Source organism: Schistocerca serialis, chromosome 1, assembly GCF_023864345.2.
Source record: "Schistocerca serialis cubense isolate TAMUIC-IGC-003099 chromosome 1, iqSchSeri2.2, whole genome shotgun sequence".
Taxonomy (NCBI): domain Eukaryota; kingdom Metazoa; phylum Arthropoda; class Insecta; order Orthoptera; family Acrididae; genus Schistocerca; species Schistocerca serialis.
Genome location: NC_064638.1, coordinates 581,169,202 through 581,186,227, shown reverse-complemented (window position 1 = coordinate 581,186,227; position 17,026 = coordinate 581,169,202). Strand labels below are relative to the sequence as shown.

Sequence of the window (17,026 nt, the reverse complement as noted above, 5' to 3'; positions counted from 1 at the left end):
CAAGAGAAACGAATGTTATAGAAAGAGAAAGTAGATGAAGATGAGATGGGAGATACGATACTGCAAGACGAATCTGACAGAACACTGTTAAGACCTAAGCCGAAACTAGGCCTCTGGAGTAGACAATGTTCCATCAGAGTTGCTGATATCCTTGAGAGGGCCAGCCATAACACCATTTCACTATGTTTACGAGGCAGTGGAAACACCCTCAGACTTAAGAAATAATGTAGTAATTTTAATTCCAAAGAAAGGAGGTGCTGACAAGTGTGTATACCACCAAACTATCAATTTAATAAGAATTGATTGGAAAATATTGACAGAAACTAAATTCGGGCAAGATCAATACTGACCTTACGACTTATCTTAAAAGATACATTTGAGAAAGACATGACTACATTCATAACTTTTGCAGACTCAGAGAAAGCTTTTTATAATAATAACAGGATACACTCTTTGAAATTCTGAAGGAAGCAGGGGTAAAATATAGGGAGCAGAAGACTACAAACAATTAGCACAGAGACAGCAGTTAGAAAGAGTCAAAGAGCCTGAATGGGAAGCATTGGTTTGAGAAGGGAGTGAGACAGGACTGTAGCCTATTCCTGATGTCCTTCAATCTGTATACTGAGCAAGCAGAAAAGAAAGCCAAAGAAAAATTTGGAGAAGGAATTACAGTTCAGGAAGAAGAAAGAAAAATTTTGAGGTTGAACAAAGGGCTTTAAGTGCAGTAGAATGGAATGGAGAGTGTCTTTAGAAGATACCAAATGAACATTAATAAAAATAAAATGAGGGTTATGGAATGTAGTCTAGTTAAAATAAGTGTTGCTGAGAGAATCAGATTAGGAAATACGATACTAAAATTAGACAAGTTTTGCTGTTTTGGCAATAAAGTAATTGATAATGTCTGAAGCAGGGAAGATATGAAATTAGACTGGCAAATAGCAAGAAAAGCATTTCTGAAGAATAGAAATGTGTTGATATCAAATTTAAATATTATTAAGTCTTTTTCTGAAGACACTCGTTTGACTGTAGCCTTGTACAGAAATGAAAAGTGGACAATAAGCAGTTCAGACAAGAACAGAAAAAAGGCTTTTGAAATGTGGTGCTACAGAAGACTGCTGAATGTTAGATGCAAAGATTGAATAACAAATGATGAAGTACTGAATTGAACTTGAGAAAAAATTTATTCCACAACTTGAATGAGAGAAGAGATTGGTTGATATGATACAATATGACACACCAATTTAGTATTGGAGTACGTGTGGGGGGAAAAAAACTGTAAAGGGAACCCAAGAGACTAGTGCAGTAAACAGGTTCAAATGGATGTGGGTGTAGTAGTTCTACAGAGGGCTGAAGAGGCTTGCGCAAGATATAGTAGTGTGGAGAGCAATCCAGCCATAGGATTGAAAACAATGACATTTTTATTAGATTTCTTTCCTGTTTGTCTGTCCCACACAAATTCTGCACATGATTTTAGGTAATTTCCCAATATATATGTGTGTGTGTGTGTGTGTGTGTGTGTGTGTGTGTGTGTGTGAGAGAGAGAGAGAGAGAGAGAGAGAGAGAGAGAGAGAGAGAGAGAGAGAGAGAGAGACACTTGAAATCTTAAACATAGCTCAGAACTGGATGACAATTCAATATTAACTCCCTTTGTCAGTCTGTTCGGTAGGAGAGGCCTGAAAAACATTACTAATGCCCAGACATCTGCATGACCAGTATGTTTTACAGGTAGAATAAAATTGCAGACAGACAAGGCTGAACAGAGATGTAAAGGGGGAGATGGACAGAGAGGGATGAGGGGGAGATAATGTGACATCCCTTGTTTCTTTATTTTATTTCTTAGGGAAATAGAAATGAAACTGACTGATATTTTATTAGTAAATTGGTGTAACACTATTTATTTCAGATACGATCAGCTGAAAAGATATGAAAATAAACTTGGAATTTAACACTTCTCTCTCATAATCTCATCAAATGTTGGGCACATGCAATACAAAACTAATGCAATAGTTCAAGTAACTTATCTACTGTATTCATCCCACCTTTTTTATTATAAATCTTTCAAGCACTTCCATGGCTATTAAAAATTCACAATAAAAGATTTTCAGAAGTGTGTGGATGGGGCTAGGAATCTCAATGAGCTAGGAGAAACTATTTTATACTTTCTAGTCCAATTTAAAAGTGTTGTTATGAAACTTTATTTTTATTTAAATAATACTTCTTTTTCTCTTTATCCTTAAAAATAGTTTCTAATGCAGCACCTTAACAAACAATGTATCCCAAGTATTTAGATTGTAATGTTCTTGGTAATAAGATGCCTTAAATATAACAACTGTGCCTGCCTTCTTGTTAACGAATGCCATGTTGAACTCCCTTTTTATACATACCATTTGCTGGTGGGCGAGCGTTTGTTTCATGAGTACCATCTTTATACTCTGTTCCATAGCATATTTTTTTGCTCGAGTTACTGCATCTTGTTGTTCAGAAGTCAGTTTTGGTAGTCCTGCTCCCAATATACCTGGAATGGTTGTATTTCTAGCTCCTGGACCTAAAGGACAAACAACAGTGAAAAGATCTCTGTATTTTTCAAGTTATTCAATAACTAATGTAACAATGGTAACCAGGTTTTTTAATGGGCATTAGAGGGGAGAACAATGCTAGAGATGAAATACAAAAACAAGTAACTCAATATGTCTCTGCAATAGCAGAAATTCCTGACTGCAGCACGAGGGGGCAAAAATGAACTTATTTAGTTCCTTTAATACTGATTGGTAATGTCCCCATAATTCCTGCAAAGGAACAGTCTACAATGTGGGTCGATGCATGCATGAAGATAAAGATGCTAGTTTCTGCTTCTCATAGGTGACAAATTGCAGCAGCATTTGTTCTGACTTGTGAGTATACTGGTGGTTATAGATAAGACAACATGGAAACCGGAAAGTATGGGCAATAGTGGACAGAGTGATTTCTCTGCAGGTAAAAGCGACTGCTTCAGACATCCACAAGAGGTTAGTAGCCGTACAAGGAGAAACAGCACCAAGTCACAGATATGGTAGTTCAGACAGCAAGAACAGTGCAGAAAAATGCAAAAGCAGTCACACAGAAACCAAACAATGCCCAGAATGCATATTACTTGATAATGGGGTGTAGGTAAATCACATTTGACGAGTTAGAGAAGCCAACAGATCTATTATGGGGAACCCTCTGTACCATCGCCCTTTAAGATTTGAAGATAAGAAAGTGTGTGCACAAATTACCTGTCATTTAGGTAGTTTGTGGTTTCCCGACGCTGCTTAAGGCAAATAGTGGGATACATTCTATGAAAATGATAGGGCGGATTTTCTTTCCCATTCTTTCATAATCCAAATTTGTCCTACAGTTACGATGACTTCGTAATTGGTGGGATATTAAACCCTAATCTTCCATATTTCTTGCAAATGTTCAGCAATGTGTCATTTAGTTAATCCAGTCTTCCAAAGTGGTAAATGATGTCCTCAACCAATTTCTGCTCTGTTTAAAAATTGATAGTATAATTTAGAAATGCAAACTTTACTTGTAACTTGTACCACTGTCTTTTTGAATTGAATGTACTGGTATTGATGAGTGGAAATCCTAATGACCTTGCTGCCCATTTCTGTTGCCATGGAATCAAGAGCAGGTCAAACTGGTTTGTGTACATTCTTCCAAAAATTTTTACTGACATCTAGCAACCAGAAATTGTAAATATCTGGGGGTGAGGAGGGGGGAGAGGGGAGGAGGAGGAGGTGGGAGGGGGAGAGGGGAGGAGGAAGGAGGGGGAGAGGGGAGGAGGAAGGAGGGGGAGAGGGGAGGAGGAAGGAGGGGGAGAGGGGAGGAGGAAGGAGGGGGAGAGGGGAGGAGGAAGGAGGGGGAGAGGGGAGGAGGAAGGAGGGGGAGAGGGGAGGAGGAAGGAGGGGGAGAGGGGAGGAGGAAGGAGGGGGAGAGGGGAGGAGGAAGGAGGGGGAGAGGGGAGGAGGAGGGAGGGGGAGAGGGGAAAAGGAGGGAGGGGGAGAGGGGAAAAGGAGGGAGGGGGAGAGGGGAAAAGGAGGGAGGGGGAGAGGGGAAAAGGAGGGAGGGGGAGAGGGGAAAAGGAGGGAGGGGGAGAGGGGAAAAGGAGGGAGGGGGAGAGGGGAAAAGGAGGGAGGGGGAGAGGGGAAAAGGAGGGAGGGGGAGAGGGGAAAAGGAGGGAGGGGGAGAGGGGAAAAGGAGGGAGGGGGAGAGGGGAAAAGGAGGGAGGGGGAGAGGGGAAAAGGAGGGAGGGGGGAGGGGAAAAGGAGGGAGGGGGGAGGGGAAAAGGAGGGAGGGGGGAGGGGAAAAGGAGGGAGGGGGGAGGGGAAAAGGAGGGAGGGGGGAGGGGAAAAGGAGGGAGGGGGAGGGGAAAAGGAGGGAGGGGGGAGGGGAAAGGAGGGAGGGGGGAGGGGAAAGGAGGGAGGGGGGAGGGGAAAGGAGGGAGGGGGGAGGGGAAAAGGAGGGAGGGGGGAGGGGAAAGGAGGGAGGGGGGGGAAGGAGGGAGGGGGGGGAAGGAGGGAGGGGGGGAAGGAGGGAGGGGGGGGGAAGGAGGGAGGGGGGGGGAAAGGAGGGAGGGGGGGGAAGGAGGGAGGGGGAAAGAGAGAGGGGGAAAGAGAGAGGGGGGAGTGAGTTCTGTTTAAATTTTGAGGTCCCACAGATTTGAAAGATGGAAATACTAATAATGCACTTTTAAGGAACATTAGAATACGTCTTCCGTTGTTATTTGTATCTGAATTCATAAACGTCATAAGAATAGTATTTTTGATTTTGTTATTACAATACAGTTTTCAATTTCTTGCTAAAATACTGGTTTCTGGGAAAATATCTCTTAATGCTTTCTACAATTTATGCTTTCAAATTTTCCCCATTTTACTATTTGAATGGATATTTAAATGGCTGTACCTGCTTTTCATCATGTTCTGCATTTCTGATTTAATGGTGACAGGAACTACCAATTTGTCAGACTCGTCTACATTGACACGTTCTTTTTCCATCATAAACAGCACTGTGCATGTGACTGACTGTAACAAATCCATCCAATAATACTGTTGGACAATATAATAGAGTACAGAATTTCCCAAAATCTTCATTAAATAATCATCCATTTTCAAAACAAGATGGCGGTTTGGTAAGTATGGTAAATTAGCATGAAAGAATGGGACATTTCTGAAATTACCTGAGATTTCCCTGATTTTTCGAGGTTAAAATGCAATTCCAAGTTTTCCAGAAAAATTGCCACCCCGGGTTGGTAAACAATTGTGATATTTGGAAGAAAAATGTAAGCTTCAGACTTTTATTTAATACTTTGGCATGCAAGACAATTATTAATAATAACTGCGTGTTAATGCTTTTCTCATAAAAATCACTCATTCAAATTGAGAATCCAGTCAGTGACCACAGTAGGCACCATCTAACCTTTTTTTATTCCCTATACATCGATTTCCAGTTCACCCTGCAATTCCCAACTAATGGAGCTAAATTCAGGTTGTTTTCGACCTGGCAGAGTTTGTGAAGAAAACATTCAGTTCTGCTCTGACTTTTGCAGCTGCCGTCCTCTTATTTTTGTCACAATTCTCTTCAATGACAGCCTGTCACAATCAACACACAGTTTCGTCTGCATTGTGACTTGGCAGATGAAGTTTTCTGTTTTGTTTTCCCTGTATGTGGTATAAATCTTCGATACTGTGTCTCCTGAAACACCAAACACTTCGGCTACCTTTGTTATGAAAGCACCAACCACAAAAGCACCAACAATTTGTCCATGTTCAAATTCACTGATCTTTGACACAATGCACTTTTAACTACACAGAAAAGACCTCTGACCATGACTGATGGCTAGTGTTCCAATATTCTTAAAAGATTGTATTTATAATGAAGCCTGTTTTTCAAATCCATCCAAACTGCATTCTGCCAATACTGTAATTCTCTATTATTCTTAACTGGAGCTCTATTTTTAACTGATGTTGACAGTTGCAGTTTCAGTTTCAGAATTTATACATGCTCATCTCTGACTTCGGTATTCCCTCAACTGCCTTAAACAGCTCCATCTTCACACAGGATTTGTTTTCACTCGGATTTCCTTCCCATTGCATGTAAAAAAGAAATTATCTATCTATATTTGGAAACAAAGAACAAAAAACACTTTTGACACAAAATTCATGTATTTTGACACACGACTCAATCAATCACCCAATTCGGAAACTGAATGAAATGTTCTGATAACCTCAATATTCAAAGACAAGCTGTAAATAATAACAGCAGTAACCACTGTTTAATTTGTTTGGCATAATTAAAATAAATACGACAATAACTGTGGGCAGCTTTGTGACTGGAAAGCAGTTCTTCTGAGAAATAAAACCTTGAAGTTAAAATGACTTAAGTTTCAATTTGAAGAGAAAAACTATTAAATCATATAGTCCATGGGAGCAGAGTATTATTTGGTGTAAAGTGTTTCTTAAGGAAAACGGTTTAAAATTTTATAAACCAGTAACAAATGAAGAACAGTCTGTTGCTGAAACTAAGAACGGGCTGACGACAAAGCAGTGCTTTATCAGTCAACCAAATAAGAATGTGTAATCATCCTCCTTCCTGTATTACATGATATAACTGTTACTTCATACTGCCTGTGTTAGTCTTCCCAAGTTTTCCTTTGTTTCACCAAACGTTGTTCCTTCTCTTGATTGGCATACATGCAGTATTTTGGGCTTACAATTTTTGTTCATACTATCTAAGCAATGTGTTCATTTTGTTCTCTAGTCCTGAATGTGATCTCTCATACTTTGTAATTGTGTGTTTATTCCATTATTTCAATGCTGTAATGTTTGTCTTTTATGCCCTACACGGCTATTATATCACAGTTACAGAAAACATTTATCTTTACCTGGATCAGAACAACAAAGTGATTGACAGTTGGGCCTTGAAAAAAAAGGGGGGGGGGGGGGGGGATTCTGTCAGTTCTCTGTTACATACGAACACAACACACTTCCAGTGGAAGTACTGTGTGGTTCCGTACAACTCAGCATCGCTTCAGTACTACACAACATACTTAGGGAGGCTGCTACCTTTTATGTAATCAAATCTTCGTATTTTGTTGCCTGTATTAGCTTATTGGAATGAAGCAATGTAATCAAGATGGCTGAATGCATTTACTCTCATGTTTATTTTTAATAACTATTTTGTAACTAATTTGTTTTGATCTTCTCAATAGATTTGATCTAGTTGATCAAAGTTCAAAGATTAAGCTCTGCAGCTGTCAAGATTTCAGATGTTTTAAGGAATAGGAAATTACAATCTGCTTGTCAGAAACTAAATAAGTCATCACATATTTATTATTACACTAGCAGTGCGATGGTGGGTGTACAAGGTTGACAACTATATGCACATGCACCCTACCCACATTTTCATGTAATGCTGGAGCCAAACGTCCTGGCAAAAGCAGCCCAGCTAGTTGCAGCTCCCACAACACAGGCAGTGAACACTGAACTTCATTGGTAAACCACAGAAAACTAAAGCATTCACACCATGACAAATGAGAACATAAAAGAATACGTGAAATCATTTCAAGTGACAACATAATAAAAGAGACAGAAGATCAGGCTTTGCCTGACACCCCCATCCAAAACCACTCACCAAGAATTGATCTCATAAATATTTTTACCATCATGAATAACAGATTGCCAATTGATACACTGATGAACAGCATAGATAGAGGTTAGAATATAAAAGCTATGGTACCAGAATGGGCCACATCACAAAGTGAGTAAGGATAAACACTCACCAGATAATTGAGGTACTGAGCAGTAAGGCACATATGGAAGACTGAACTCCCCTACCTGAATGGAATGAGAATTTGAACACCATTCCTGTATGTTGCGAGTCCAGCGCCTTAATCACTATGTCACCTTGTTTAGTGTTCAGTTAGTCTCTCAACAAATGCAAGCGCACAACAGGTAACACTACAAATTTTCTGCTAACTGAGGATTTCACGCACTTTTCTTTTTTTTTCTTTTGCTCCATTATGACCTTACTTGGTATCTTCCAACAATTTGGGACTGTAAAATTTCGCAAAAATTATAATGTGAAAAACAACATGAAACTATCGGCTTTTAGCAAAATTATGCAGAACCAGTGATTTTTAAGAGATCACAAAAGTTGTTATTTTGCCATACAAAAATATTATAATTCTGACCTCAGCGGTTCACTAATAATTGTAACTGACAAATATTGAATGTTAAAACTGCATTTTGTCTTCTAATCTCCTCAAACTGACGTTCATTTATAACCTTAAAATAACAGTTCATTTCCCCTGTAATAAACTTTGAAGCAATGATGAAAATAGTGCCAAATTTGGCAAAAAGCAACACCAAAATTTGGAATCATCTATTTTAGCAAAATTTGGTATAAAAAAAAGCCAAAATTAACCCAGAATAAAAAAATAAAACAATTTTTTCCTGTCCCTATCAATAACAATTACTTTTAATAGTAGTAGCATTCAAATTTAAATATGATAATTCCAAAATGCAATTCAATTTTTACTTGTCTGTAACATGTTATACAAAAAGAAGACTATAAATAATAACTCATTTAAAACTTCCTGACAGATTGAAACTGTGAGCCAGACCGAGACTCTAACTCGGGACCTTTACCTTTCGCGGGCAAGTTCTCTACCGACTGAGCTTTCCAAGCACGACTCATGACCCATCCTCACAGCTTCAATTCCCCCAGTACCTCGTCTCCTATCTTCCAAACTTCACAAAAGCTTTCCTACGAACCTTGCAGAACTAGCACTCATGGAAGAAAGGATATTGCGGAGACATGGCTTAGTCACAGCCTGGGGGTCGTTTCCAGAATGAAATTTTCACTCTGCAGCGGAGTGTGCGCCGATATGAAACTTCCTGGCAGATTAAAGGCAAAGGTCCCGAGTTCGAGTCTCGATCCGGCACACAGTTTTAATCTTCCAGGAAGTTTCTTCTCAGCGCACACTCCGCTGCAGAGTGAAAATTTCATTCTTCAATAACTTATTTCATTTTCTATCTTCCACCCCTGGTATTCTAGACAGTGAGTTGTTCTCCCCTTCTCTTTGAAGCCTAAATTCAATTTTTTTTTGCATAACATTCTTCAAATCATTTAAGTACTGTATCTTTTACTACTCACTTTCAAAACTAGCCTATTTTCTTTCTCAGGGCACTCCTTCCCAAATTTCGTCAAAATTGTTTCAGCAGGTTAGTAATAATAAATTTAAGCATCATGCATGACGTGTCAGTTCTTCGCCCATCTCAGTGTTTTTGAAGTTTTACACCCTGAACTATACGTCATGCAATGATATAATTTTGTAGGCACATTCAGTGGTACATGGGAACACTAGCAAAAAGTGTCACAAATACAGTTAGTAGTACACAAGTAAGAAATTAAAATGTCATGCCTGATGCAAAAAATGGGCAGAAACAATGTTGTACATGATAAACTTTTTTTTTTCTTTCACCATTATGTGGGGAGTGTCAGCGAGAAAAGAACCGCAAAGGTTTGAAATTCTGTGTACAGTTTGTTGCTAGTCACTACTAAGTTCTACCTTTCTCAAATACTGGATGAATAAAATCTGGGTATTTGTGTGTCATGGCCTACACCACTTTTTCACCCCCACTCTTACTCTTACCCCTTTGATAGGTAGATGGTTGTTACCCACAAAGTTATTCTTTCCAGACAGTAAGTGATGTGTGTGCCAAGTTTGGTTATAATGGGTCCAGTGGTTTCAGCGGAGATGTGGAACATACATACATGTAATCTTTTCTATCCACCATCAAATTTTGGTGATATATACCCTATACAATGCCCCTAGCTATGCTGAAGTTACCAGCGAAAACCCCATAAAAATCTGTTTAGTAATTTTGGAGATTAGTGTGTTCAAAAACAGACACAGACAAGTTTTACAGATTTAATATTAGACAAGATAGGAATCTGATAGTTCTGGTGACTGATGGAACACTGAATGGGGCACAAAAACTACACATATATGACTAGTAGTAATTTGTGATGTAAACAAATGTGTTAAGTCAGCCACATAGAAAATCCCGAGTTCCAGTTGTATGCAAATTCATGTTAAAGCATACACAATACATGAATAAATGATTGCTACAGGAACTGAACTTGATATGCATAATGGTAACAAAGTTCTAAAAAACGTCAGATTGTTGCATTTCTTCAAATGATGCAGTCCACATCCACAGTGGTAAACATACAGTATTATTACCAATAACATTATAATCAGCCATTTGGCTTTCACCACTAGACAGAAGTCACCTCTAGACTTATCCTTCAGTAATCCATACTGCTCCTGCACATTCCCTAATTTCGTCTTCCCAACTTATAAAAATTCATCATTGTTACAGACATCTTTTCTCATCGCTAGGAATCTATCTAAGAACTTCCTGGGTGCATCTACCCTAAATTTATTTGGCTGTGTGTCCCATCCACCATATTACAGTCATAGTTTGTCTTCCAATCCTTTCTAGGCCCTCATTCATTTGTTTTTCTGCCCGTCACAGTAATTCCCAAAATGTATCCCACTGTTCCCTGCTGAGCAATCCTCCACATTAAAGTCCATGCTTCATTGCCATTAACAAAAGTCGTATTACACACTAATTGCAAAACTTTCTGCTCTACACATAGAATGCTTAGTTTTGAAAACTAATTAGTTTACCAAAAACCTGTAACTTTATATTCTTTTGTTTATTTATTTAGCTATCTGCGGAGTCACCGTCTCCTGTTTGGTTACGTATACTTAATTTTAGCCTTATTATAATTGATATTCAGGACAACTTTTAAACAACTTCAAACAAGTGGTTCCTGTTCTACCACCTAGCCTACTGGTAGTAGTATATGCTGCTGGTTGGTAAGGTGTGTGTGTTATTTAATTTGTTCTAGCACAGGCTTTATTTGTCAAAGATAAATGAAAATTTTGGGAATTATTACAAATTACCTGCATTACATTTAAAGTGTACCTGATCAGTTAAAATGAGCTTTTAGCATAGTGCACTTTGAAGCAATCTTTGAAACAAACTTATACTGCTGTCTCTTGTCGGGAGCTTTCAGTTGTTTTGCTGCAAGACTAGGGTGGTTTTAATTTAAGCCAAATGAGACAGACCAACTATTTACCGTCATAAGAATTTGTTTTATTAATATTATGTTTTAACTTTTCTTGCGATATAAGAAATACACTAGCATTTAACTTCCAGGGGGAAAATATAGCTTTATGTAGAATTGTAATGATTGAATAGTACAATTTTGTCCTATTTGGAAGTACATACAAATTTATAGATCTTCACTAAATTCTCAGCTCTTTTCCCTCTTAAATTATTTCTTAAGTTTGACAAAACAAACCTGTACATGGAGAAGATTCTCTCAGTGGATGCAGTGCTGGCAGGGCAAGAAATGACGCTTTTCACAAAAGTAATAAATCCTGGTCGTAACTTTCCTTCTCCTTTTTTTGCTGTTTTCAGTTCCATTATCATCCACCATTTATTTGGATGAAACTGTGTTACAAATGCATCAGAATACTTAGAGGCAGGAATGTAACTGGAATCATCAATCCTAAAAGGCAAAATAATTTAAATCCACTTTAGATGCATCTTTTTGAGTCAGTTTTTCGCAATTTCTTCCTGTCCAGTAGTTATCTTCTCCCTCTGAATCTGGGACGTAACAAATCAGCAAGGTATTGAAAGAGTTCTAGTCCTTATCTCTCGCATTCTTTATTACACTCTTGTAGGGTGCTATACCTGTACTTTGTAAAAGACTGATCCATAGTTCGACAGCTTCTGCAAAATATTCATGCTGTCTATTTGAAGAAGATCCAAGACAATGCAAACCTCTGACAGTTGTCACAAAAGATGAGTTCTATATTTATAAATTACAACATTATCCAAGAATTTCCTATTGTTGGCAGGGACTTCTTCAGAGTGCTCTGTTACAATTTCTACATATTTCCAATGATTATAAATAAAAGTGCATAGGCTATCAAGCTGGGGATTTCATCTAACAGGATTTGGGAGCTGTGGTGGAAGACTATTTTTTTCTTTTATCCAACGACGTGACTGGTGGTGGTTCGAAAAATACTTTTGAACGTCACCAGTAAGTTTTATTACAACTATAAATCCTACATCATCTCTCAGTAGATTAATGCAATGAGTCAAACAACCATATGTTAACAAGTCAGATAGGTCTTCTATTAAAAGCTGCCTCAGTTTTATCACTTTATTTTCACCATCAGTGCAAGCAGCAAATACTTCTTTCTGAAAATTATCTTCTGACATTTTGATTGAATTTTTCTAAGATTCTGCACAATATTTAGCTGTCTTTTGGTTGGCTTCTAAATCAACTGCATTTAGTAGGAATGTCTGTTGGCTGTATCTTGTCGTAGTATAATGCGATTATGCTCTTTTTAACTCAAGTTTAACATTTATATCAGCCTCACCCAAATCTTCATCAAGCAAGATCTCATTTAATTTGAAGCAATCAGGCCCAATGTAACCAGGTCACAGTGCCTGAATCATGCGCTTTCAGTAGATCCAGTCGTTCATTCCACTGATCAATGGTTTTAATCACAAAATCCAGCAGGCTAGTCTGTTTTCTCTTCAGTGGAGTTGAAGTTTAATGTTGACTACCATGACTTACTACTCGTAAACCATTACTATTGCTGCTACTGGAGCAGCTTGAGGGAGAATCAATTCCAATATAGGCTTATTATTATTATTATTCTGAGTTGCCGGAGGTAAATCGCATATCGTTAATACAGCATTGAAAAGCCCTTTCTCTTAATGCAGTTTTTCAGATGACATTTCATTCTTGCCACTGAGATCAACATTGCTGCGCTTGAGAAAGTTTTCCATGACGACACAGTCTTAACAACCATCTGCTTAAACAAAGGACTGTGATAACTGTGCAAGGCTCTAGATGCCAACACAAGAGAATTTAATAACCTGTTTTGCCTGTTTAATTTACCAGTTTTTCCACTATTGAAGTGGTTGTTAAGAATGAGTTAGTGTTTTGAATGTATCAATGCTACGTTAGCCGTAATTATGAAAAAATCCAAAAAACAAATAAAAACAGGATTTTTCTCAACCCTGTGCAAGACACAGCTGAAATTAATATGTGCATCTACTGACTTTTCAATGGATATACAAACAGGCAATGCCTTGAGCACTGAAATATTTGATTTCACATATAACATTACACTTCTTTTTCTTTCCATGCGAACACACTTAATTCCTGATAATACTCATAACAGTGCACATGCAGAGATAACCCTACATGTAACTGATGATATAGTACAGCCAGATACCAACAGATGGCAGATCAATGTAGTTTTGTGTGCAAGACTGCAAATGGCAAGTATATAGTCGAGTTACCTTCAGTACAAACACTCACAGCCCCTGAATAAGTATTCGGATTCCCGGCTTAAGTGGATAAATTCTTCAGTCAGTTGCTGAAATTTATATGCATTAGAGGCAAATTATAATGTCAACAGCAAAACAAAGACGCTTCAAGCAAGTTACACTAAAATGCATTTTGCTTTCCTCCAGTTAAGAGTTCTGAAATGGAAATGGAAATGTCGTGTGGCTAGGGCCTCCCGTCGGGTAGACCGTTTGCCTGGTGCCGGTCTTCCAATTTGACGCCACTTCGGCGACCTGCGCGTCGATGGGGGTGAAATGATGATTATTAGGACAACACAACACCCAGTCCCTGAGTGAAGAAAATCTCCGACCCAGCCGGGAATCGAACCCGGGCCCTTAGGATTGACAGTCTGTCATGCTGACCACAACTTCCTCTAGCACTACTGAGACTATTTATGAAATTTCTCAGTATCTTGTGAGGTATAATTGAAACTGTAGAACTGTAGCTGTGGCAAATATTATTCGGTATACTCATGGATTTTAGCAATGTTTTGTTCCTATAGGCTTTAGTAATAAATTTTGTAGAAAAGGTATCGAGAAATGTGTAAAAAAAATTATGAATCCCAAACAAAGTGACTCCCCCCCCCCATACAGTGCTCTATTCTATATTTCATTCATAGCTATCTACTGGTCCATAGTGTTATATTCACTTCTAATGCTGCCTTGTTCTTTTGCTTGATTAAACCCAAATGTGTTTCCAAGTGATAATATTAGCAAATACCTTGTGCGTTTTAGATTGGACACAGTATACATCAATGTTTTCGGTAAATCATTTTGCAATTTTCTTTTGCGCTAGATCTATAGATTTAATCATTTCTCTACAGTCAGCATTTCCTGGTACTTCTCTTTCCCGCTTACTTCCAAGTGAGATTACCTTGTAAACATCATTAATTTCACTAACATAGAACCATCATCACCAACTCTACCTCATATTTTAAGGGGAAAAAGCAAATTTGGAAGATATCACTCTGGCAATCGATCCCAAACAGAAATTTGGGCCCTAAATCTGACAGAACATTTTTATGAGCTCCCGAACATACAGCTTTTCAAATTGCTTCACCAGGTCCTACTCAACCCAACAAGCCACATTCCCAAATGTTGACATCCACCTCAACAATGTTTGCATCAGTGCCTCTGTCTGTATCAAACCTACTAACCACCAGCAATACCTCCACTTCGACAACTGACACCCATTCCATACAAAGAAGTCCCTTCCATAAAGCCTAACAACCTGTGGTCGTCACGTCCGCAATGATGAGTGGTCCCTCTCAAAATATACTGAGGGTTTCACTCAAGCCTTCACAGACCATAGTTATCCTCCCAACCATGTACAAAAACAAATCTCCCACGCCTCATCTTTCCAGTCTTCCACCACCTCCCAAAGTCCTGCCGTCCAGCCACAGAGGAGCATTCCCCTCGTAACCCAGTGCCACCCAGGACTGGAGCAACTGAATTACATTCTCTGCCAGGGTTTCAACTACTTCTCACATGTCCTGAAATGTCCTGCCCACTATCCTTCCCATCCCTCCCACAGTGGTATTCCACTGTCCACCAAACTTACACAATACACTTGTCCATCCCTACACAACCCCCTGCTCCCAACCCCTTACCTCATGACTCATACCCCTGTGATAGACCTAGATGCAAGACCTGTCCCATAGATCCTCCGACCACCACCACCTACTCCAGTCCAGTCGCAAACGTCACCTACCCCAACAAAGGCAGTGCTACCTGTGAAACCAGTCATGTGATCTATAAGTTAAGCTCAAACCAGTGTGCTGCATTCTATGTGGGCATGACAACCAACAAGCTGTCCGTCTACATGAATGGCTACTGACAAACTGTGGCCACGAGCAAGTGGACTACCCTGTTGCTGAGCATGCTGCCAAACATGACATCCATAATTTCAATGACTGCTTCAGAGCCTGTGCCATATGGATCCTTTCCAGCTTTTCTGAATTGTGCAGGTGGAAACTTTTGCTGCAATATATCCTATGTTCTCGTAATGCTCCTGGCCTCAACCAACATTATTCATTGTCCTTTCCCATCCAGACCCTTCCCTGTTCCCATTACAGCACTACACAGCCCTCATTCCACCAACACACTCAGTCTTTTTACTTCTCTCCTTTACCGCTAACCCCCCCTCCCCGCCACTCCCCTACCATCTGTCTAACCTCCTGGACTGTACTTACTGCTTCCCTACCCTCTCTCCACATTGTCCCTGCACGCTCCCCAGCAGCAGTTTACTGTCTGCCACCCCTACCCTACTCCTCCCCTCCCAACCCAGTCGCCACTCCCATCATGTAATGGTGCTGCTGCTTGCAGTGTGGCTTCACTTGCCTGAGACTGCAGTTGTGTGTGCGTGAGAGTTGCGTTGGCTTGCCCGTGAGCGCCCATGCCTGTGCGTAAGCGTGTGTGTGGACTGTCGTCTATTTTTGATGAAGACTTACTGGCCGAAAGCTTTACTTGTGACAGTCTTTTTGTTGTGTCTGTGTGCTACTCACCATCTCAGGTACATGGTGAGTAGCAATTTTCTTTTTCATAATATTGTTACAGTCCATCCTGGCTCTTCCACTGATTGCTTTTAAATTTCATGTGCATCAGTTGTTGATCAGTCGCTTCATCCCATGGCATGCGCTTAATTTCCAAGAGCAAAGTTCTATACTGTGAAGTCAGTAAGAGGTTTGTGAAATACTGCTGTTAACTGGTAACACGCTTTGTTCATTACATCAAAGTGCACAGTTTGGTTGGTTTGCAGTGTAAATGGACCAAACTACAGGGTCATTAGTCCCCTTCTGCTCGTGCAAACAAGTCTCAAGGTAAAAGAATTCCCAAACAGAGATGAGGAATAACCAGTATGCTAGGGTTCTCTTTGCTTTAATCATTTTTATGTTGCAATTCACATAAGCAGTGTAAAGCGAAGAAACTAGTAAATATGTAATTCAAGAAGTAGTGGAGCACTAATTCATTATTAACACTGCTGTTGCACATAATTTTCTTTGGATTTTAGACATTGTCAAAGTGAAATACACGTGCAGGAAATGCAATATTCAATGGAATTGGCATGACTAAACTGTGAATAAAAAATGACAAACTCATTTCGTTCTTGAGATGTATATATAACTCCAGACTTTCAATAAGAGAGTACTGTGACAGGCTGTATTGTATATGTGATCAAGGAAAAAAGAAAATTCCCGGATTTTTCCAAGTTAAGAACATACTTCCTCCTGGGTGAAAATAGAGTATACTTTCCCTCTGAACTGTAAAATTTATCTATCCTTTGAACGGTAAATGTGTTATTCGCCGGCATGGAACTTCCTGGCACTTTAGGAAACAAAACTCAGTAAAATATAATGTGTTTTGGAAAGATCTTTGATGCGCAGCAAAATGTACACTATATATTTTCCTATTAAGAAAATATAAACACAAATTCCATCACACAGCACGTTAGTTTCCAAAGCACTAAACTGAGATTGCAATGCGCTTTTCTCAGTCAATCATAGCTCACGTCACATTCTCTAGCCAGCCAACGACAGCAGATATTCAGAGCATAGGAC

At 39.3% G+C, this 17,026-nt stretch overlaps 1 protein-coding gene across 4 annotated transcripts in view; it reads right to left on the bottom strand.

The window, feature by feature from the left end:
* The window catches only part of LOC126476815 (poly(U)-binding-splicing factor half pint), a 120,369-nt gene that overhangs the window by 65,123 nt on the left and 38,220 nt on the right, over window positions 1–17,026 (bottom strand). For all 4 annotated transcript variants that reach the window (XM_050103570.1, XM_050103572.1, XM_050103571.1 and 1 more), the window contains one exon: window positions 2,385–2,545. In XM_050103570.1, the coding sequence (XP_049959527.1) occupies window positions 2,385–2,545 (161 nt within the window). The remainder of the gene's footprint in view (window positions 1–2,384; window positions 2,546–17,026) is intronic.